At 44.3% G+C, this 22,720-nt stretch overlaps 1 protein-coding gene across 3 annotated transcripts in view; it reads right to left on the bottom strand.

Annotated features, from left to right (window-relative positions):
- The window catches only part of nrp1a (neuropilin 1a), a 79,540-nt gene extending 57,961 nt beyond the window's left edge, over nt 1-21,579 (bottom strand). For 2 of the 3 annotated variants that reach the window (XM_028005017.1, XM_028005019.1), the window contains exons 1-2: nt 19,275-20,090; nt 17,199-17,373 (exon numbers count right to left, since the gene is read on the bottom strand). In XM_028005017.1, coding sequence (XP_027860818.1) covers nt 17,199-17,373; nt 19,275-19,341 — 242 coding nt within the window. In that variant the 5' untranslated portion in view covers nt 19,342-20,090. Of the gene's footprint in view, nt 1-17,198; nt 17,374-19,274; nt 20,091-21,001 lie in introns of those variants that run through there. The other variant, XM_028005018.1, reaches the window with a different exon arrangement.
- Nucleotides 21,580-22,720: the final 1,141 nt, after the last annotated feature.

Here is a 22,720-nt window from a genome sequence, read left to right as displayed (position 1 = left end):
ACTTATAATTCACCTCAGATCCTCTGTCTCTGCAGCTATCTCACCCTTCCCCGCATTGCAACTGCCAAAAGCCGAGCTTTGCCAGACGCCTTGAAAAATTGATGCTGAGATGCATCACCGAGACGAGGAAGAGCAGGGCGCATTAGTACAGCTGGGGGAGCTCTGCCGAGTGTCGAAAATGCATATTGTGTCGAGCGAAACGGTGTGTTGGCATTCGCAGATAAGTAGCATCACTCTTCTTCTTTTTTTATTTTTAACCAATCAAAGAAGAAGAAGTTGTTTACTGCATTTTTACTCCGGCATATCATCAGCTCTGATGGCCCTCGTTAAGGCGACGCAGCTGGGGGGAATGGAAGGCAGATGGAAGAGAGACGCCCCCGTTTCGGGAAGAAGGGGGGTCCTTGGTGTGAATGATTGGAACCTATCTCTTCAAAATATCTCTATTTGTGCCTAAATGAGCGCCGCACCAACCAGAACTCCAACGGTTCTGCTCCGGTGCATCCACACTCCCCCGGCTCGGTTAAACGCGGGTCCGTCCGGGCCCTCGTCATCTGGAAGGCGTTTATTGGGGGAAGCGCTTGGCTCCAATGCCGTCGAAAATCTCTCCTGTTGCCAGCTGTGCTAAATGTAGCTCCAATCTAAGCACCTGTAGGTACTCGCTTCTGTGGTTCAGGGCCTTTTTGGGGGGTACGACAATCTTGATCTGGGATCATGAAACACGTTCGTGGACTTGTCCCACTTAGCAAAAGCCCCAGACACAATCACAGTTTGGGTGTTTTTGGCAATGCTCTATTTCCCCCTGACCTTTCAAGTTAAACTTAAACTCCTCTTCTCGGCTGGATGTGAGGTGATGCTTACGTTTTATGACTTCTGTTCCATTTTCCTCTTGACAATACAATCCAGTTGAGCCATTCAGCTATTTAGCTTTCAAGTCTGCTTTGGGTCTTGGTGGACAAAGGCACAACACACACACACACACAGATAAGTACACCCACATTTGAACACCCAGTGTCCAAACGTGTGTGGTAGCAGCCTACCACAGCGCTAATAGTGAAAACGGTTTGCCAATCCAGTGGGGAAATTAAAGAGAAAAAAAAGAAAGAAAAGGGGGTCGGAGAGTAAGGGGGCGAATGTAATTCTCAACGACCTTCGCTTCACCAACCCAAACATATTAGGCTGCCTTCTTTCTTCAGGCACAGAGAAAAAGCAATCCGCCAGTGTCAAACGAGAACATTAGTCCTCCGCGCAAAGCTGAAGAGAAGGCGACAAACCGGCGGTCTAACAATATAACAGTTATATTGCCTGAAGCTTTCCCATGGAAATAATCTGTCCTCCCACTATAAATGTCTGCTTGATATGGTTCTACAAAGGCAATGCAATCTGAAGCAATGGAATAACGCTATGACAGACTGTATAAGCCTCATAGAATTGGTTAGCTTCCTTAATCAGACCATTTATAAGCCGGGGCCAATACTGCAGAAGATCCCAGAACAAGAGCTTTTTCTTCAGCTGCATCCACAACCATAATGTCCGGCCCGTTTGTTCGGTTTTCTCTTTTCTGGTTCTGACAGAGAACAGCTTGTTGTTGGTGGGGGGGAAAACAACAACAACAAAAAAAAACATGTCACCTACAACATGTCAAAACACCTCCAGGTAACATAAGTGCAAATACCTTAACAATGAACTCTGGACATCTCTGTGAGGTCCAAGGAGAGTTAGCAGGGAGAGAGAAGGAAAAAAAAGGAACCTGGCTGTCAGCTGTCAGAAAACTCCAGCTCCAGCGGATCTCGGGTATTAACAAGTCCCCATCTAACAAACGGTCACTTGGGGCCCAGGAAAAACATCATTAACATTTGTACTGGGGCCCAAAGTCATGCTGATCTCTGAGTTACTGAGAGGGCTAACCTCGCAGGACTCCCACGCTGCCTCACAACTGCAAGAGAGATTCATTAACCCAAGCAAGGCCAAGGGGTTCCCTTTTTTTTCTTTGGGATCAATTGAGCCATAACTCAGTTGCCCTGGGCAGATACAGCTACACTCTCCAGCCTCTTTATTAGATACACATTGCTAATGCCTGAGTTGCACCCCCGTTTCGCCCTAGAACTGCCACAAGTCTTTGTAGCAGTGATTCAACGAGGTGTCGAAAATGCTCCTCGGAGATTTTAAACCACATTGCAACAGATTTATCAGCTATACATTCATATACTGTTCCAAAACATTCCAAAGATCCTCCACTGGTCTGAGATCTGATGACTTTGGAGACCATTGGAGTGGAGTGAACCTACTTCTATGTTCAGGTTAGAGACAATTGTGGGTGGGTAGAGCACCCAATCATTGTACTTAAGTCAGAGCAGAACATTTTTGTTACTGGTAAAAATTAGCCGTCCAAGAAATTCCTCAAGTAAGGATAAAAATGTATTTGGTGAAAAGTTACTCAGGTACTGAGTAACTGATCAAAACATCAATCATTTAATATTTAAAAATGACATTATTACACAGACCAAAATATAAAGTCATGTATAAATAACAAATCCAGCAAAAGAATCAGTTTTGCAAATCAATTTCTTTCAAAATATAACTTATGTAACTTTGACAGAAACAGCAGGTGTGTGTCTGGTGAATTTTTGGCTAAAACGAGCTTCTTCATTCGGTGAAGTTTCTCACAGTGGGCAGAGTATCCGGAAATTTTACTCAAGTAAACTCGATACTTAATGAGAAAATTACTCAAGTAAAAGTAAAAAGCACAGCATAGTGAAAATGTACTTAAAAGTATATTATTTCCCCATAAATGTTACTCAAGTAAATGTAACTGAGTAAACGTAACCCAACTCTGGTCTTCTGGACACCCGGGTTGTGATGAGTTGTGATGAGACTGAACCAGTCTACCACATTCAAAGTCGTCCGCATTTTAAAGCTCGGCTTGAGGAAGTCATCTTTATGTTATTGTTCACATCTGGAAACGATAACATGACGCCACACAACGCCGGAGGGCAAAAAGACTAATGTTTGCATGCCGTCCATAGCCACGATGCTGCGGTGGAACAATTCTGTTAATAAATTAAACCTGCCGATGTAGGTATCATTCATTTAGTGCGGCGTGCCACAACAAAGGGAAAATAACACAGAAAATCCGACAAGGAATAACTCAAAACCACACATATTCTTTTTTTTTCTCGTTCTTTGAGCCGGCTGCGCTACACACAGACCCACTGCCAAAGCATCTGTCTCGACAATGTTACAGTTGTCAAAGATAAGCTGGCATAACTGACCTACTTCCCTCTCCCTCGATATTTCTTTCTTAATCAAAACTTGTCAGTGACCTGTAAAATGTGATAATCTTGGACCTTGTTATCTAGTTGCCGTAGCGTTGACTATTAGTAGCAAAGCATGGCGTCCCTTTTCTTCTTCTAGAAATGTATTGGCGGTTGGCAAAAAATGTTAGACGAGCATTACTGCCACCACACCAACCGGTAACCTTTTCTTTTATATATCATGCATACATTTAAGATTTAGCGCATTATGTTGACAACTTGACAGCTAAATCCAATGATGCCATTGTAACCATCGCAAGCTAGTAGTTTTTTGCCCTCTACGAAGTAGCAAAGTTGCAAAGTGTCTTCATGAATTGAGCTGCTGTCAGGTGATTTGGTGTCTGTATAAATAAGCAGCTGAAAAGCTGCACCATCAAACACTGAGAGGATGTAGAAAACCTCTGTAAACCATATCTACAACTCTGTGCTTACAGCTACAAAAACAAAAATAAAAGAACCCTTCTATTGACTCGCACAAAGAGATTTTTTTTATCTTTTTCTTCATCAAAGCAGCATATCAAACTGCTTTAGCAGATGCTCGACCACAGAGCATAAAAAAATTAATTAAAAATCTGCAGACGTTTAAAGCTATCATCATCGCAACTAGTGTTGGGACTCCGCAGAACATGGCTGCAGGAGCTCCAGAATGTGGCGAGTCACTCAGCAGGGACCAAACCACCAACCAATCAGAGCTGCTGGCTTCAGAAGTGGTTCCCCCAGGGCGGGTCTGTTTTACACACCATATATATATTTCCACAAGCACGGATGAAGATGAAATATACGGACACAAAAGCTGGATATTTTCCTCCTGCTTGGCCCAGCTGCGCCCGCTCCAATAAGTGTCCGCGGGTGTCGCCTCCGCCGCTCAGCTCTGCTCGACGCTGCCAAATATTTGTAGATGCCGTAGCTCGTCGTTCCCAATCTCGCCCTGGCCACGAGCTTGTAGAGCATATTCCTATGCTGCAATTATCATTAGCACTGATGGATTTAGCATGCTCGCATCCATTAGCTTCCCTAATTACACTGTCGAGAGATCTGCTGTCGCCAACAATCAAATTAATGAATTTGGCCGTTTAGGCTCTATTATTGCATCCAGCCTCCCTCTGCAACATGCACAATAATCCTTTATTCAGAAATATGAGCACACAGAGGGGGAAGGATTTCTGTCCCCAGGGGTGGAGGCACGGTTTAGAAGTCAGAACAGGAATGGGTGGAGGGTGTGGAGTTTTGAACGAGCAAGAGAAAGTCCTCAATCGCTCCCACTGTAAGACTTCCAACGCTCTGAACCCTGAGCAAGCCCAGTTCTGTTCAGCTGATTCGCTTTCTGCTGCTATTACAGACCGCGACACGCCTTTGGGGTCAGAGAAGCGCTGCGCCTACTGCAATTCATCTCGCTAGGAGCTAGTTTCTCCACTAATTAAACCTGTGAAGTGTGACAAATAGGTCAGAACAACCTGATTGTGTAGTAATCTCAACATACACCAGTTGCTCCGGCACAAAGACGGGCTTCGCTTGGTGTTCATTGTGACGGGTAATAATATTAATTGATGGTGTCCTCTGTTTCTGGGTTCAGAGACAGTTTTCTTGTCTGAATTTCACACCTTTCCAGACCCAGTCTTCTAACCCCCCCCCGCTTTATTTTCATACTTATCCAATTCCAGACTTTTCCAGACTCCTTGAGGCTGAGTTTTGAGCGCATGACTCAAAAACTGTGAACATTTTTGACACTAAACTGTTTCAAACAGAATTGTTTGTGTTAATCCGTTGAAAAGTGTGACTTTTACCCGAGTGTTTGTAAAAAAAAAAAAAAAAAAGGCTTGCATGTTCCAAAATCAGGAAATGTGTCTAGAAAGCACAAAATGTTAACAAATGGTGATTACAAAGTTGCAAACTTTTATTGGTCCTTGCAAGCTTCATGATCATGATCATTTTTTTTTTTTTACTAATCATTGACTGCATTCACAGCATGACATATATCAAAGACCTCATCTCTGTTTCTATCACACATAATTTTTTCCCATCTCAAATGTTGTGAGATTGACTAAGTGCCGTGATCTTTGAAAACTGCTATTGGCAAAATGAAAACGCATTTCGCACCGTTTTTTCTGCTGCCTCAAACTTAAAAAATTGCTGTGAACACAGAACATCTGAGAGTGCAAATGTTAATATCCCCACTCTGCGTGTGAGCTTTTTACAAATGAAGCAACCCACCCTTTGGCTTGTTAAAAAAAAAAGGAAAACAAAAAAAAAAAAAGAAAACCTTCATAAACTTAGCGGTAATGGCCTTATTATATAGTCATTCCAACTGAGAGCTGTGTAATAGATCAATTATATACTCTCACTTGAAAAGGTTCAACGTTTTCCTAACACCACAGCCTGAAACTCTGTGATATGATTCGCAAAGCACCCCAGCAAAGCTGGAAACTGGTATGAAATTCAAAGGCAGAAAAAAAAAGGAACGGGAAGCAAAAGATAGAGGGGATGAAAGGGAGGCACATGTTGTCTCGAAGCGAGAGGGAGAGAAAGAGAACCTGCTACAGACCGTTTCTGGCGGTCATTACTGGAGGGAATGGCTCCCATTTGTCCCACCTTGACATTTGAGAGGATCTCTGATTACACAGAGAGCGAGGGGGCGGGCAGAGGTGAGCGAGGAGAGAGTCCTCCACAGGGGTCGGCGGCACGGCTCGGATGATGCGCTGTCGCTACAACAATGAGAAGTCAAGGGTAAAAATAACAGGGAGCTGGGAGGGAGGGACGACGTGGCCCAGCGGGAGGGTGGACTTTTACAGTTGTGCTTTTTAAACAACAGCCTCTCTGCCTCGTTCTTGTTGCTCCCTCTCCCTATGAAACACCTGAGTGACGTGAATACGACGACATGTTGCTGGGGGGTAGAAGGAGTTGGGGGAGGGTGTGGGGGGAGGTTGTTTCTTCAAGGTTTGTTATCCGGTTTGAAACTGCATCTGATTTCATGTTCTGAGTCCAACGTTGCAGTCGTGAAATACGTTTGGGAGATGACAGAATTGTTTGGTTCTGCAAACAATGCATTGAATTTAGTGCATCTGTGATCTGACATGTAGTAGTTCATTACAAATGACTTCTTTTTCGGGTTTTTTTGCTAAGTGACTAACAAATATATGTTAGGTGTAAATCCTGCCCCATCACAAAATGACCAACTATCACCTTGTTCGTGCAGCGAGTCCCAATGCCACAAAGTGGCTCAAAAACACTAAAACCCCAGGAATCTGAACGCTATCAAGAACCTGTGGACTGTTCTACAAAAGCAAGTGGGTCAACAGATACCAACAGACTGATTGATGGCAAATAGACTGTGTTTTATTAAGTCCAAAGGACCCCAAAGCACTTCACACTACGTTCAGTCATTCACCCATTCATGCACACATGGTGGCAAGCTACTGGACACCAGCCACAGCTGCCTTGGGGCAGTCTGTCAGAGCCGAGGCTGCCACCGGATCCTCTGACCACTGGGCACTCGGGTGAAGTGTCTTGCCCAAGGACACAACACTGATTGTGGGACGAACTCCAACCACCGTCGCCTCCATCCCAGTCAATGATTAACTGCCGGCACTAAGAAAGCAAGAAGGGCTCATTATCAGTCATAATTTATCTCAGAAAATCCCATCAGAATCTAACTAGATTAAATTACAGAAATTGTAATTGTAAAAATAACTTTTTGGCTGTTGTGGCCTTTACTTGACAAGAAAGCAGGTTGTGTGAAAGAGGGGGAAGACATAGGGCAAAGGTCAACGGGCCTGGACTCGAACCCATGACTGCTGCGTAGAGGACTGAGGCCTCTTCATTGGTTGCGCTCCCACATACGCTGAGGTGTAAAATAAATGTTAATTTGATCTGTTAGTAAAGCTATTTCAGAGCCACCAAACACAACATTTATGTCAACGCCAATTTTTGGCATAATTATAAGGCAAAATATTCTGATATTTGAAAACAATTTGGAATAAGTAACTCTGTGAGATAAACTTTTAAGTAAAATTATCCCCAGGTACTTTTTATGGCTCGAACATTTCATGAGCTGGCAAGTGGGGAACAACAGCAATGATACGCTTTCCTCCAAAACCACATTTAGCAAGTAAATTGTCTGTCTGCTTCTGGAGCTAGCAGGGGGCCACCGACACGCTCCTGCATGCAAGGAGCGTGTCGTACTTGAAGAACCCGAGAGGAGCAGAGGAGTCGGAGCAGAGGTCAGGAAGAGGTAAAGCCATTGAAAGCTAGTCAAAGCCACCATGCCTGCGCACAATGGACAGGAAGTGAGGAACAGTAAGGTGTGACTGCCTTTGGTGGTGTTATGGGAAACTGCTGAGCGAGATAGAGAAGGCATGCAGAGTTGTAGATTGAAGGAGCCAAAAAAGACTATGGAGCTAGTTCCAAAACAAACTGCAACATCACTATAAGGGGTTTGGCAACATGAGCTCTTGCATGCTAACATTCTCACACAAGGATTTGCAAAGGAAAGGACGCTTGAGGGCAGTGGTAATAATAACTGTACTGGGATTTATTCAATTAAACACTCCATCCGTTCCCCCTGGTGCTTTTCCTCTTCTTTCTCTTCCCTGACCTCCCGGGAGTCTGTGAAAGGGTTGACAGAGGGGAAGAGCAGCGGGGAGGGTCAAAGAGCAGGCTTGGCTGGATGCATCATGACCCGGTCATCTGGCTGGACATGGAGGACTTGCGCTCACACCCCTTGGGAGTGTTAAGGATGATGGTGTGTGCACCTAACCCAAACAGTCAGAGCCAGTCTAAATCAACCCAGCAAACAGGAGGCGGCTATTTCTAAATCTTTACAGGAAACAGACATAAAGTGAAATGGAAACATAAAAAAAGAATAGGATGTTTCCATAAGGGAAGGATATTTGCAGGCGCAAGCAGGTAATCCGCTGTTGTTCGAATCTGGCAGCTTCCTCTGAATGTAGATCAGTTCAAAGATGCGGAGTCTGACGTTCAAACCCCAATCTCTTGTGTCTTTTTTTAAGCTGGCAATGTTCCCTCTGCGTACACAGAGCTCAGATTTTCCAATGATGGAGCACTTTAAAGGCCAAAAAGTCCATGCTGCGCAGGACACATGCCAAGTGGTACATCTCCTCTGGTATCGGCCAAGGAGAGGAAATTTCTTGGCACTACACAACTGATTTAGTTTCTGCTGGTCAGACACCTGCTGCCAACGTTTGAAGGACAGTGTGACACTTCCCACTTGCTCTCCTGACAATCAAACATTGCCTGCTTATTTGAGGCCTTCAGCACTGAAGAGAGAGTCTCTCCCGTCACTTATCTGGCGCACACAGGGGTCATCCTGGAACGGCTGGCCAGGCGCCAGAGGAGCGGGCTACTAATAATACTTTCAGCACTTTAGCCCACTGAGATAATGCCAGAAAAGATTGCTGTTAGGCTGTCCTCTTTCACATTTTCCTTTCTCTAATGGAAGAAATAGGGGGCTGCGAAGAGAATGCGATTGTTGCCGCAATGAAAAGGACAAACCACAACTAATGTTGGCAATTTAGTGTGGCGAGATCATGCAAAGAGCAAACAAAGCGAGGGATTGTTGAGTGTCTCTAAGTCAATCAGGGAGCAGCTGGGTATCAACCCATCAATCACTGTCTTCCCCGCTGCACTGGCCCAATCACGGAGGGCTGAGTGGCGGAGAAACAAGCAACACTGCAGCCTGCTGTGGGCAAACATAGCAACCTAAAATAACCCCAGGGAACCAAGAGAGCTTGGCTTCCTCCTTCCTATACCAGCTTCCCCTCTTTACCCACTGCACACAAACTTTGGCTTCACCAAAGTACCTCTGGTAACTTATGAGTTAGGATCCCCGTGGCTGCTGAGCCCTCCCTCCTGTACACCAGTCCGGTAAGCACAGGGGCATCAGGGCGACAAACAACCTGTGCCAAACTGCAGTCACATCAATCAAAATCATATGGCTCTACTCAAGATTAGGATGGACAGAGGGCCTATTTAAGTTGTACCCTAGTGCTCACCAACTGGCCACGGTGATCCTATGCCGCCTACAAACAATAACTTGAAGGAACTCATTATCATTCCCAAATTAGATTGTTATTCCTTGTATTTTTTTTAAATGTGAGTGTGGAAGAGACTAACACAATGTCTAGCTAAATCTAATTCTTTTCTGACTAAATCATTGGCAATGGTAAGACTCCCACTGTCTAATCTATATAGTTCATTCCTTGTAATCTTTCCTGAATAAAAAGTAAGATAGAAAACAGCTGACGTCTACAGTTTGTGTGGTTTGAAGCGTCATTCTAGAAAAACTTCTATATAGGGAAGCTTGTGTTGGTTCAAGGCTGAAAGGGAACAAAGAACAGGAAAAACATCAGCCATGTCCCAAAAGCAGCTCATGGACATTATTAGTCTATGAGTGGCTCTGTCCAATCAGATAAAAAAAAGAAACAAAACAGACAGACATGTGAGAGTGTGGTGCTTTCATGCTGTCTCAGATTTCTGACTGGTGCTTGAAACCCAGTGGTTTATTTATGAGCAAGAACGTCTTTCTCTCCTCCGCTCCGTCGTCCAGCCTTTCTCTGCTCCCTCTGCTGCGAGGGGGGAACTCGCGTCCCGCTGTGAGGCAGAGTGGCTCTCCTCCCAGTTGTGGTCAGGCTGTGCATGAATCAAAGCGGCGACAGAGCAGCGGGGAGGACGGCAGATGCCACGGCCAGAAAGCTTTTCAATCAGACTGCCCTTCCAAGCTGCGGCCAAGGTGAAACACTTCACCGGTGGATTAAAAAAAAAAAAAGACATTCAACAGCCTTATGCGCGCACACACTACTCACAATGACCTATTTTAATCCTGCTCATTAGCCAGGAAGTAACCCCTCTACAGTTAAAGGAAATAAAAAGAAAGAGTAATGAATGTGAAGGCCAATGGCTGTCTCATACAACATCTCTGTCTCCTGTCCGGGAGTCTTTGCCCTCAACTTAATTAACAAGGTGAGCACTCAAAAGCACATGAGCGCTACAGCTTTGCTGCTCTTTTGTCTGTAAATGCTGCCCCTTCCTCATCACTGTACAACACCGCCGCGTTGCAAGCAGACGTTGAAAATGCAGGATGTCTTTTCTTTTTGCACCGTTTCACCATGCTAACAACATAGGGTATAATTGGCGTGAGGCGCAAACAAGTCGTACTTAAAGTGGATTGCTCTTCTGACAACCTCTTCTTCAGAGGGGCGCCCGCTTCAGTTTGCCATTTAAGGCCTAATTTGATTTCCACTGCTATGAACTGTGGGAGTCTATTGTTGTGGAAAATACCGGCTTGCACACTTTCTGCTGTCTTTGATGAGGAGGGTAGTTAAAAGAAGCGGCGGGCCTCTTTCGCAATCAAGTTTACCGCTCCATTTCTGTGCCTCCACTTTAGACTACAATGCCTCTTTGACTTGTGCTTTAAAGAGGAAAACAAGTCCTCTACCAGATCGTGATCAAGCCAAACAACTCCATGTCAACGGTCCATTGACGAAGAAAGGCTGCATTTCTCTCTTGTTTGTTTTCCTCCCTGACAACGGCTGATAAACCAATAATCTGTTGGTAGCAGCCTTGCATTGAGTGGTGAGAAGTGATCATTCCTCCTCGCTTTCCTGCTGTGAACCTTGAATGTTCTTTGTTATAGAGCCGCTAAATGAGAATGAATGGCATTAACAAAATGACTGACCCCCCCGACCCTTCTGCTCCACACTTCCTAGAAACAGGTGGCTCTCTTCGCAGGGCACTGAGTTAGTGGGATTCCGAGTGACAGACCCAGCTTTAGATGTGGGGTAGGTCAACACCTCTCCTTCCCCATGCTGCTCTTGTGGGTTTGAGCATGCTCAGAAAGGCCAGGGAAGGCAGGATGTCTATTGTATGAGGTACACAGTGGCGAATGTTTTCTTTCCCAGCAGGCCAAGAAGCTCTACAAGAGGAAAACACAGTGGGATGTAGATGTAAAGGAGCAATGAAATGGAAAGTGAGGGAAGCTAATATTTCTCTTCCAATTTTTTAGTTTTGGCACCTGAATGGAGGCGACGGGCTCCACTTTGGTTTTTGAAGTGTGGCGAGCCAAGAGGTTTTCACTCACTTTCCCCGCTGAAATAGCATTCCTCGAATCGCTCGGCTGCCTTATACACCTCATCTCAAACTTCTCTCCGTGTACCCCAAACACTGTCACAGTGGAATTTTCTGTGGCGGACAGGAAAGAATAACAACACCCAGGTAGAGAAGCACAGACATAAGAGATGGCTGGGAAGGGATGAGTCTACTTCTGTCTTCCGCTCTAGTTTTTGACCCAACTCTTCTGCTCCTCCAAAACAAACAAGACTGAAGCTCTGCCTGACTGACTGCCTGACTGCGAGGGATTTTATTGTGTTCAACACTGAGCCGCTTTCTGGTTTGGTCAGCAAATCCCAGTCTATCAAAGATTCATGGTGTTGTCAGGAACTTGCCGGATTCAAACATCTTTGGCGCTCCGCTTTCGAGTCAGCAGTAGAAGATGAGGTGGGAAAGAGGAGGGCATGGGGAGCAGAGCTCTGGGTCAGGATGTGAAACTTCAGGGAAACTTGTTAAAGCAAGTGCTGAATCTCAAACTTCACCAAACCTCTAAGTAGAAAACAGTAAGCCGCAGTATTCCTTTTAAAGCAGATGAATTGCCTATCAGGTCTGCCGCTCTGTCACTTGTTTAGATTTAAATCCACTGAAGTTTCCATTCCATTCCAGATGAGCCTGACAGGCCTTATCAGCTCCCTCTGCCCCCCGAGGAACAAAGATTAGATGCATGGAAGGGGAGTGGATCGCGAGCATATCTGTTTACCTTGTTGTCTTTGTTTCACCTCGGCTCAGCTAGCTCATTCCGCTGATTTTTGCAGCAAATTGACTCCAAATATTTGTCTCGATGCGGCCTGCGCCTTTTCCCTCAAACTTCATTAGCTGGGAGAGGCGGCGGGGAGGGCGGCCCCACCCGGTGAAGTCTCCACTCCGTGAAAGTCTACAACGGTGCGTGAAAGGTAAACACGTCGTGCATTCAGAATCGCAAGGCTCACTTAGTCCCCCCTTATCTCTGTGATGGAGTGTTTTCCTCCTGCCTCTCTCAGGATACAGGCCTCTGCACTTCCCTAAACAAACCTGTCAAGGGTAGCGCGCCCATGAAACGGCAGCTCGGCAGCCAGACTCCGCTCTGCAAAGACTTGTTTTTTTGTTGTTTTTTTTTTCCTTTCTTTTTTACGAGTGCCGCTTTGAGTGGTTCTTGTTTGGTTTGCTGATAAGGCCCATGTCGGAGGAACATGTGGTGCATGTGTGTTCCACTGGCCCGCTAATTAGATTGTGTGGCAGGTCAGTGAAGCATGCATTGTGAGCGCCGTCCAACCCCCACTCGCTTTAGCAGCCTATCAGATAAGGAAGCCATTCTGGATCTCATCAGTTTCCATTATGGAAGGGCTGATTTGGTGAGTGGCGCTGCGATGGGGATTCTAATACGTCCAACTCAAATGTTGCCCAACTGTACAATTGACACAAATAGTGCCTTGGAAAAAAAAAGTGTTAATGCCCTCTAAACGTTTTTCTCTTTGTCACATTGCAGCCACAAACCTCAGTGTATTTTGTTTGAATTAAGAGTAGTAAGAAGAAAACTAAAAGAAGTTATGATGAAAGGGGCAGGATCATGTATTTTCCAGGCACATAGTGCTATTTTATAGCACACTGAAAGACTTTGTTACCTTCAGTTACTATAAAAATTCTTTATATGTCCAACATGACTTAAAATACATTTGGCGTTGCAATTTAACACTTTGAAATTGGTCCTCTGTCTCTTTAAGAAAAACCCAGCTCTTTCTGAAACTTCGCCTTCAGGAAATTATTACAACATGGCTCCTGTATTAACCCTTTAAAAACGTTTTTACCAGCGTGGCACTGAGAAGGAGCTTGTGTAATTATCTCAGCAGACAAGCAGTTCCACCAGGTGTTTGCTAATTGCTGCTGGCTAGTCTGAAGGAGCTGAGTGGGGGAGCTGCTCTGTGAGGCAGAAGCTCAGAACCTTGGAAACTGCAGCTCCCAGGAGGAGCTTTGTCTCAAAGGCGGGGCTAGGTCCACCCAGGCGTTTTGCACAGCTGAATGGTTGCCATGGGAGATTAAAGGATTTCTCAAACATGCATGAAATAATCAAGGAAACACTCCAGGTATGTTTTTTATGAGGGAATAACATGACATAAAGTTTTTTTTAAAAAGTCAATTTTACATAATAATGTGCCTTTAAATTAGATCAGAATGGATCTATTTGACTAATACAATCATTACATGTGGAGGAAAAATAACAGTGCACAACAAAGGGGAAGCTGGTCACAGTAGATGGGGAAAATCTGAATAAAGACTTCACCTTCCAGCAGGACTATAACCCCATGGTTAATGTGTGTATATGTTAGAATAGTCCAGTCAAAGTCCAGACCCAATGGACAATCAGAGGCAAGTTTTGAAAAGTCTCGTACAAAGATGCCCGCCTTCCAATTTGACTGAAGTTGAGCAGAAAAGGCATAAAGTTTCGCCTCTAGACCGGTGAAGCTGGTGGAGACGCGCTGTGAAAGACCTGCATCGGGAACTGGGGCAGATGGTGCTTCTATAAAAATGTGGCGGTGTCTAAATCCAAATTCATGCCACATACTTTTTTTTAAATGGTTTTTGTCTGTGAAAATGTTGTAAACCATGCATCATTTAAATTTTATTTCACAATTATGTCGCGCTTTGTATTGGTTTTTCACATCAAAGAGTACTACGAAAGCATATGTGTCATTGTAGTGTAATAAAGTGCATTGTAGTTTGTAGCTGCTAAATGACAACCACAGGAAAGGTTAAGGGGTTTAAATATATAATTGTAGCACTCTATAATCTTTTAATACTCTGTTCACACTGACATCCTTCTGGTGCAACTAGGTGTGTCGCCATAACAAATTTTGCCGGATGATAAATTGTCCCAGGAGTTATTGCGATAAATGATAGTGTTGTTGTTTTGAGACCACTTTCAGGTAATATAATGAGAACGGCATAATAATGCACGAACACATTCTCAACGATCAATAAACTTTAAATTCTCACTAACATTGAACACTGGAAGTGGAAAACATTTTAAATATACACAATAAATAAACAGAAACAGCAAATAAAATAAATTTTGAAGTCTGTGAAAAAAATTGTCCTTCAAAAAAACAAAACAGGGCTAGTTGAGACCAAACTGAAGACTTTTGTGATCAAGTTTTTCAGAAGTTGGGATACATCACAAAGCGTGACTAAAGTCCCACTAAAAGCTCGGCACTAAAAACATTAAAAATGAAACGGCTCATAGAGTTAAAGACGGGCAGCAAAAGGAACCGACAGGGGCCACTCCAGTTTTTGGGTGAAAGCTCTGCGAGGCCCACATGAATCAGTTCCAGACTTGGGTTTCACGGCCGTCTGCCAGGGTCATTTGTCAACAGATCCTGGAAACAAGCGATTCTGACCACAGCGCCGGTGCTAACGCCCACTTCGAATGAGCGTTTCATCAAAGAGAATCTCTGATTGTCGCAAGAATCGGGACGTTTTTGGGTTGGGTCTTTTTTTTCATCTTGGTCAACGGATGCAGTCATTTTTTTATTGCTTCTTTCCACTAATATCAGCATTAAATACAGCAAATGAGTTGGGGAAATTCCTCAGATGTAGCTGAGTTCTGCTGACATTCAGTGTCTCCTAAAGGAGGGGGGGGCTCCGCTTCCCCCAAACCAGAAAAAAACTCACTTCCAGGAGGCCTGGAGGAACCAAATCCTGCCTCCACCATGTCCAAGATGTACATTCCTGACTAATTAGATTAACACAGCCCATTGTTACTGACCCTTCCTCACCCTCTGTTTCTACATATTAGACCTCATTCATATTCAACCCCCACCTCCCTCTGGTGCTGACACTGGAACCAAAAGCAGTTTCAAAGAGCATCCAGCTGCTAAAAAACAGCACCATTCATAGCCTGTCATAAATCTCTGGCAGCAATAAAGAAAGGTTAAAGTGGGATTTAAATCCAAGGTTTGAAAAGAAAAAAGAAAAAAAAGGGAAGCTGCCGCAAGTGTATACGGGGGACCATTCAAGGAGCACAAAGGGAAGCGTAGGGTCCCAATTTTGGGTGGAGCGGGGATACAGTAACAGGATCCAGCAAAGCTCTGTGCTCTCCGGAGGCCCTGCAGCGTAAACAAACAGCTGAGACAGAACAGGGCCGACACACACACACACACACACGCGCAAACGCATGCAGAGAGACGAGCAATCAGAGCGAGGCAGTGAGCCCAGCAAAGCTAACCTCAGGGCACCCGCACTGACACAGCCTCATCACATTACTGACTGTCTCTGGTTTCAGAAGCTCAGGCTACCTGTCTAACAATAGGTCTGCTGCTTAGCCTTTTGCTGGATGCAACAGCTCGTGGCTCACGAGTCCAAGGACGATCAGTTACCGGACCGTCACAGAGAGGTCCCGATTTAAAGGTCGCTTTCATCAAGTTGGGAGTTTGGAGTGCTGGCCTGTGGGCGAGCCCATCCTTCTGCGATGCATAAGTGTGTTTTATAGTTGCTAGGGGTGTACCAATCACAGTTTTCCATCTGATCTCCGAATACCAATCTTCACAAAAGCCTGACCTGCCGATTCCAATTTTGGATGATACCGGTTTTTGGTTTTTTTTTGTTCGAAAGAAGTGTGGCTAAATGTAGGACGAAAGTCGCTGAATTTTCAACAGTGAGGTGACTAGAGATAGCTGTCAGTCAAGTCTCTCTCACAGCAAGGCAGAAGAGGTCAGTGTTTTATTTTAAGACCTTTGCCGAGGTAGTTAGGACTGGTAGATAAGACTACCAATCTAGTAGACTGGTAGTCTACCATGATCGACCAATCACTGATGTCCCAAAATTAAGGAAATAAGGGCCAATTTACTAGTGCAACCCTATCAATTATTGTAGAATATTTCAGTCCAGTTTCAACTATTCCTATGTATTACAGCTTGTACAGATGTCCTGATGCCAGAAACTGTTAGAAACCTTATATTTTGATGTTTTCAGACACAAAATAAAGGTTTATGAAACCTTCCACTATGTTTTAAAAAATCTCTGTTCAGTGTACAGTCATCCAGTCAGGTTTGTCCAATCTAAGTTTTTAAAGTTTCAAACTAGACATGGTGAAATGCAATCCTGAGGAAACATCAAATAGCTTATGAATTCAGCAAAGAATGAGAACCTTGAAATTAGCCAACCCCCTGACAGCGAGGCCACTCTGAGCCATGAGTCACATCACAAATATTGGAGCTGCCATTAGAGGAATATCTAAGCGTCAACTCTGATATCAAAAGTAGCAGTTAATCTCCAGGAACCTCTCACATCTTTATCTAGTGTCGTAACTTGGGATTTGATGTTCACTTCCTCACAGACTAACCCCAGCTGATATGTCTTTGAGAAAGAATTTGGCCCAGCAAAAAGAAAGAAAGAAAAAAAGTCTAATCAATATCACAGCCGGATGACTTCACACCACAAAGACGCAAGATGACGGACTTTCCCAAAACCAAACAGCAGAGACGAGACATTCCTTCATCCTTCTGTCTCGCCGCAGAAAGGATCGCTTTCTGATTGCTTGTTGGCGCTTTTAGACGCTAGATGGCGCAGCCTCACGTGCAATAAGGGAGAAAGGGAGGAAGGAAAGAGAGGGGGTCGGGGGAAGAAGAATCTCTCCCACAAAATACACACACACACACACACCTGACTCACTCATGATCGGAACATAGGCTTTCTGGGTGAACACGGACCTGCACGGGGTTCCGAAAAACTGCACATCTTAAAGCAAAAAGAGAAAAAAGAAAGAAGGCGCATGTGGGTTTTGTCGTCACTCACTTGCACTCTCGGTCCTCCAGGTCGAAATGCGGGTTGAAGTTGATAAGTATCCGCTGGTGGGGACCCGGCGCCGAGATGACCCACATGCACCTCTGAGAGGGCGGGTAGGACATCGGGTATCCGGGCGACGTGAGGTAGCTGGCGCTGGAGATTCTGATGTTGCCTCCGCATTTATCTGCAGAGGGGAGCGAAAGGCATGATCTTTAAAGAGTGTGGCATGTCGCGCCAAAAAGAAAAAAAAAAGAAGAAGAAGAAAAACAAACCCTAACCAATGTCGAAGATATAAACAGTCGTCAAAAGATACTTCAATTCCTATTACAAAGAAAACACATGAGTCAGCATTTAAGTAAAAACCGACTGTTTGAGTTTAACCGTGAAAACCGCGTTTTATTTGGACGTGTCTGAACCAAGATGTCTGCCAAATGACACGCAGCAATATTAGCTAAAGCCTAATTCATTTAGACGAGTTTGTGTAGTTGACGAAGAACAAAACATTATCATTATTTTGTTCCCATTAACAAAATAAGTGTGGAGAAAGCGAATAATAAGTGTCTAGAAAGCGAATAACTTTATTTTAAGAAAAAAGAAAAAGAAATCTGCTTTAACGAGGTGCATCAAGCCGTTTCCCTTGACAACCACGACTAAGATGTGGCATTCATGGTCAACAGTTGCCTCAAGGTGGCTAAGCGAGTTTCGACTTTACTGTTGCAGCTAAACGAGTCAGAGCTGGTTACACACTTCAACACAGAGACTCTCTCAACCTCAAAGTCTGAAGACACTTTGTTTGTTTGTTTGTTTTTTAACTTCTCCCAAGTTTTGGCCAATAAATGTTCTCTGTCCTACGCCTCACATCTCAGGGTAACCGCATCTTTAAAGTTAAAATGAAATTTGTTGGGGATTTGTTAACAAAGTAGCTAAGTGTAGTTAATTTATTTTATTTTATTTTTTTTTCACCACGACATGCACAAGCGGCACGTAGTTGATTAAAAACGTACATCCTTTTTAATGGGTTATATTTAAGACTCGTTTTTAAGGTGTATGGACATGGAAAACTTCGTGTTTTGATCGTTTTGGGGTTTTCTTAACCGATTTTGATCGACAGAATGCAGAGGTAGACAAAACATCGCGTGTTGCTTAATCGAAACTGGAGATGAATCATTTAAAGACAAGAAAAGAAAAATTAGGCCAACAAATTATTTATCACGAGCGAGTTTTTCCCCCCCATCTGGAACGCCACTCTGCCACGCGCGTGTGGTTAGGCGACCTCCAGACAGACAGACAGTCAGACAGACAGACAGACGGCACATCGTCGTTGTGTTTAATATTCTAATAAGCATATAGTTACAGTTCGGAAAGGGAGGCAGATCACCCCGGAGTCTGAGCACACAGACGTTTCTGCGGAAAGTTTGGTTTTGAAGTCAGGCTGATCTGTTCCTCCAAACTTCCCTCATTCTGACAGCGCGTTTCATCATTAAAAATAGGCAGAGTCTATTTTTAAAGGCCCACTTTTTTTTTTTTTTTTGCAGCTATATATTTATTTATAAAGCATCTGCCGTCAACACGAGCCCTTTGATTTTTGTTGTTGTTGTTCCAAATAAAAATAATTAAAAAAAAAAAAAAAAAAAAAAAAAAAACATGTACTGGATGCTTGAATCTATTAACGCACACATGTAGTAGATGGACTTTTCTTAACTGCATCCTAAATCAGATCAACAATCCATTATTAATCCTTACTTACTTTTATTGGGCTTTAATGTGCAGATTTAAAAAGCAATAAACGTGGTCTTTTATTTGAGTCTAGAGTTCGATAAAGAAACTTTTTATACTATAATTTAAAAAAAAAAAAAAAAAAAAAAAAAAAAAAAAAAGGTTTTCTGAATCAAATTTTTCAAGACAATTCAGATGTTTTCCAACGGACTCCGTTTGCCTCAGGCTGGCTTCAGCTCGGAGTCAGAGTTTGCCCAAAGATCAGCGCAGATCAGAGAGGGGCTAATCTTCAGGGAAAACAGCGGGATTATGCGGCTTTGCCGGCTACACAACAACTTCATTTCTGCTCGTATCAGATGTCAAACTTACCGTTTTTAAAAGCCTCGAGCACCGCGAGGAATCCCATGAACAGGACAAAAACTAATCCACAATGCATCCTCGTTCTGTCTCCTCCACAATTACAAAAAAATAAAGAAAGAAAAGAAGAAGAAGAAGAAGAAGAAGAAGAAGAAGGAAAAACAAAAGCACTCCAGGAAAAGAAGTATTTGTTTTTAAAAGAGAAATCCTCCAAAAGCTTTTTGTTGTTGTTTCTTTCTTAATGTCTCTCTCCGTTATAGTTCGAGAAAACAAAGCAAAACAAAAATAAAAATAGAAATGTACTTTAGCAGCAAAACAATAAAAAAAAAAAAAAAAAAATTATTATTATTATTTTTTTTTTTAAAAAAGAGGGCAAAAACTCCAGGCTGAATCGGTGCTCCGAGCAGTTCAGGTCGCGGGCATCCTGTCACTCAGCTCCGGCTCCGGCTCCTCTCCAGCCCCGGCTGCACTCCTCTCTCCAGCGCCCGCCTTGCCATTCCCACCGCGGAGACGCCGAATGATGAGTCCTCTCCACCCCGCCACTGTGCGTCCGTACTCCGTTGGATGATGGACAATAATCCTCGGCTGTCGGACTGCACAAAGAAAAAATAAATAAAAAGAAAAAAAAAACAAAACCCAAAATTAAAATAAAGCAGGAAGATTGTAAGCTGCTTATTAAGGCGCGCGCGCTCTGCACCTTTTTAACTGCTTTTACGCGCCCGTGGAGTGATTGGCTTGATTATAGCCAACCTGTGTCTGGAAGGGTCCTTATATGTGAGCGGAGTTGCACACTGAGCAAGAGAGCTTCGTTAAGTGACAAGACTCTCTCTCTCTCTCTCTCTCTCTCTCTCTCTCTCTCTCTCCCTCCCCCTTCCACTATTCTATCCTATCTCACAAAATCGGAGCCAGACAGTAATGGAAGATATAGTGACTCAACAGGACTCTCCTGCTCCGGGCCACGGCCAGATAACAACGAGACACGCTGACAGCCATAAACAGACTATTTTATTCACCGAGATCGGCTTCGCGTCTTGTTTTGAGGTGATCACTGCAAAACTTCCCCCGTTGTGACTCCTGAATCCTGTCCAGACCCTCTTCTTCCCACACAACTCGAGTGGAACTGGATCACATGTCATGTTCTTTTCTCTCGGGGTTTTTTTTCTTACTCTGGAGCCACATAACTGTATTTATTTCATTTTTCTCTCTCTCTCTCTCTCTTATTATTATTATTATTATTATTATTATTATTATTATTATTTTGCGCACCAGTGTGCGCCTGTTTGTTAAAACCTGCCCCGCAACCGTGACACCATTAAACCGGTCGCTCTGAAATTTAGAGGAAATCGATGAAAGCGAACATTTCAGCAAAGCCTGCAAGTCGTTTAGCTGCTGGATCAGAGAAAGAGAGAGAGAGAGAGAGAGAGAGAGAGAGAGAGAGGAAGCCTGACGTGCAACACGCAGCGCGGTGAAATTGGAAATTGTGACATAAAACAGTAGAAAAGTGTGTTGGATGTTAACCGTGTTGCATTTTTTTAAATTAACGACGAGGAACAAAGGAGAGAGTTTGATATTTGGATTTGGTCAAAAGGGTCAAATTCATGGATTTCTGTGTGGGAGAAAAAAAGAAAACAAAATAATGAAAAGCGGTTTTTGAACATTTCCTTTACAGGATTCTGCGTCGACTTTTCTGCCGATCTTGGACGTAAAGTCAAACAAAAAAAACAAACATCTGCATTCACCTGCGTCTTGAGGATCCGCGGACCGGCAGGCATCCAGCCCTCCTCTCTCTCTCTCTCTCTCTCTCTCTCTCTCTCTCTACCTCTTTCCCTTTCTCTCTCTCCGCTTTCCAACAAGAGCGGAACAGAGCAAAGTGCGCGATCCGAAAGGCTTCCCTTTTGATCTCCTTAAACAAATGACAAGAAAAACATCTCCCAAAAGCGAGCAGAGACAAAAACTTATTTCATCTCCAACTTCGAACCGCCCGCAGAGTCCCGGAGGGTTGGGAGGGGAGCGGACGCGGACCGCTCAGCGCACAGTCCGCTGCCCGGGAGAGCGGCTCCTCCGCTCGGCGTGCAGACAAGTCCTTTCCCCGCGGTGAGAGCGGCTCTCTCCGGCTCTCATTCAGCGGGGCTGTCACAGCTCAGACCCTGACCGCAGTGAGGAGAGTGGTGAGAGGGGGAGAAAAAGAAAACCCCCCAACCAGTTCCCAAATAGACCGCGTCTATCAAAAATAAAAGTAAAAAGTAATCTTTTAAAATAACTTTCCCCCTTTCTCTGTCTGTGCTCCTGTCCGCGCGCGCCTCTCCGCTCCTTCCACTGACTGATGCAAATGAGGGAGGGTCTGAGCTCGTGCCAGCCCAACACGCCCCCCCTCTTCACTAGCGGAGAGAGACGGATGCGCGCGAGGCTGTTTCCCCCGCGTGCGCGTGCGTCTCTGCAATCGACATGCAGATTTTCACGCAGCCGCGTGGCCGCTCGCTCGCCTTCAGCCTGCAGCCTTTATTGGATGAAAGTCTCAGTAAACAGAAGAAAAGAAAAAAAAAAAACAAAACACGCGCATCCTCAATGAAATCTAGCTCCCAGTTGTGGTCCATTCACAGACAAACCTCCCTCCCTCCCTGCCTGCCCGATATTCTGGTATGATAAGGAGCGGAGCGACGCCACAGGACGGCGGCGTCCAGAAGCCTTATAAGGATATTGGGGGGGGAGAAGCTTCTGATTCCATCTCCCAAATCCAGAGGAGCGGCGGAGCTCACGAGGAAGATAAGAGATATTAAGACGAGCGTTGAGGTCACGCCAGTGCAGCAGCTAACACATACGGTCCCGTTGGCATATCGTGTTAATATCACGGGTGAACTGTAGGCAACGTAATGCGTTTTTCTTGTAGACTATGTAAAACAGCACTATTCTGGGATGAAATTATTATTATTTTTCCTTCTTGATTCTGTGTAGCATGATGGCTCTATCCCGTTAGATCCTTGAATGTAATTATGCAAAATGGGCATAACAAAAATATTTTTTTTAAAACGGTTCAAACTGGGAGATTTGTAAACTTTGAGCTTTACATCATGTCATAATTATTCTCTCGTCGAAAACATAACTGGAGGGTGTTGCTTTGATTCTTTCATGCACGTTTGAGAAATCCTTTAATTTCCCCTGGCAACCATTGAGGGGTGCCTAAGCGCTTGCTCTCACAAAGCCCCGCCTATTTCCACAGAGCTCCTCCTCTTCTTCCTGACAGATCACTCCTCGCCTTGTGCCTCCCCACTCAGCTCCTCCAGACTAGCTGCAGCAGCAACTAGCAAGCACCTGGTAGAACTGAGAAGAACTGAGAGTCCGATTAGCTCATTATAGGAGCAACTTCTCGGTCCAACGCACCTGTAGAACAGTTGTAAATGGAGATGGCATAATGGAGAAACCAAAGGGGGAGTGTCTGAATAATAGAGGCTTCTTAAAGA

Source organism: Xiphophorus couchianus, chromosome 21, assembly GCF_001444195.1.
Source record: "Xiphophorus couchianus chromosome 21, X_couchianus-1.0, whole genome shotgun sequence".
Taxonomy (NCBI): domain Eukaryota; kingdom Metazoa; phylum Chordata; class Actinopteri; order Cyprinodontiformes; family Poeciliidae; genus Xiphophorus; species Xiphophorus couchianus.
This window is presented reverse-complemented; position numbering and strand designations above follow the sequence as displayed.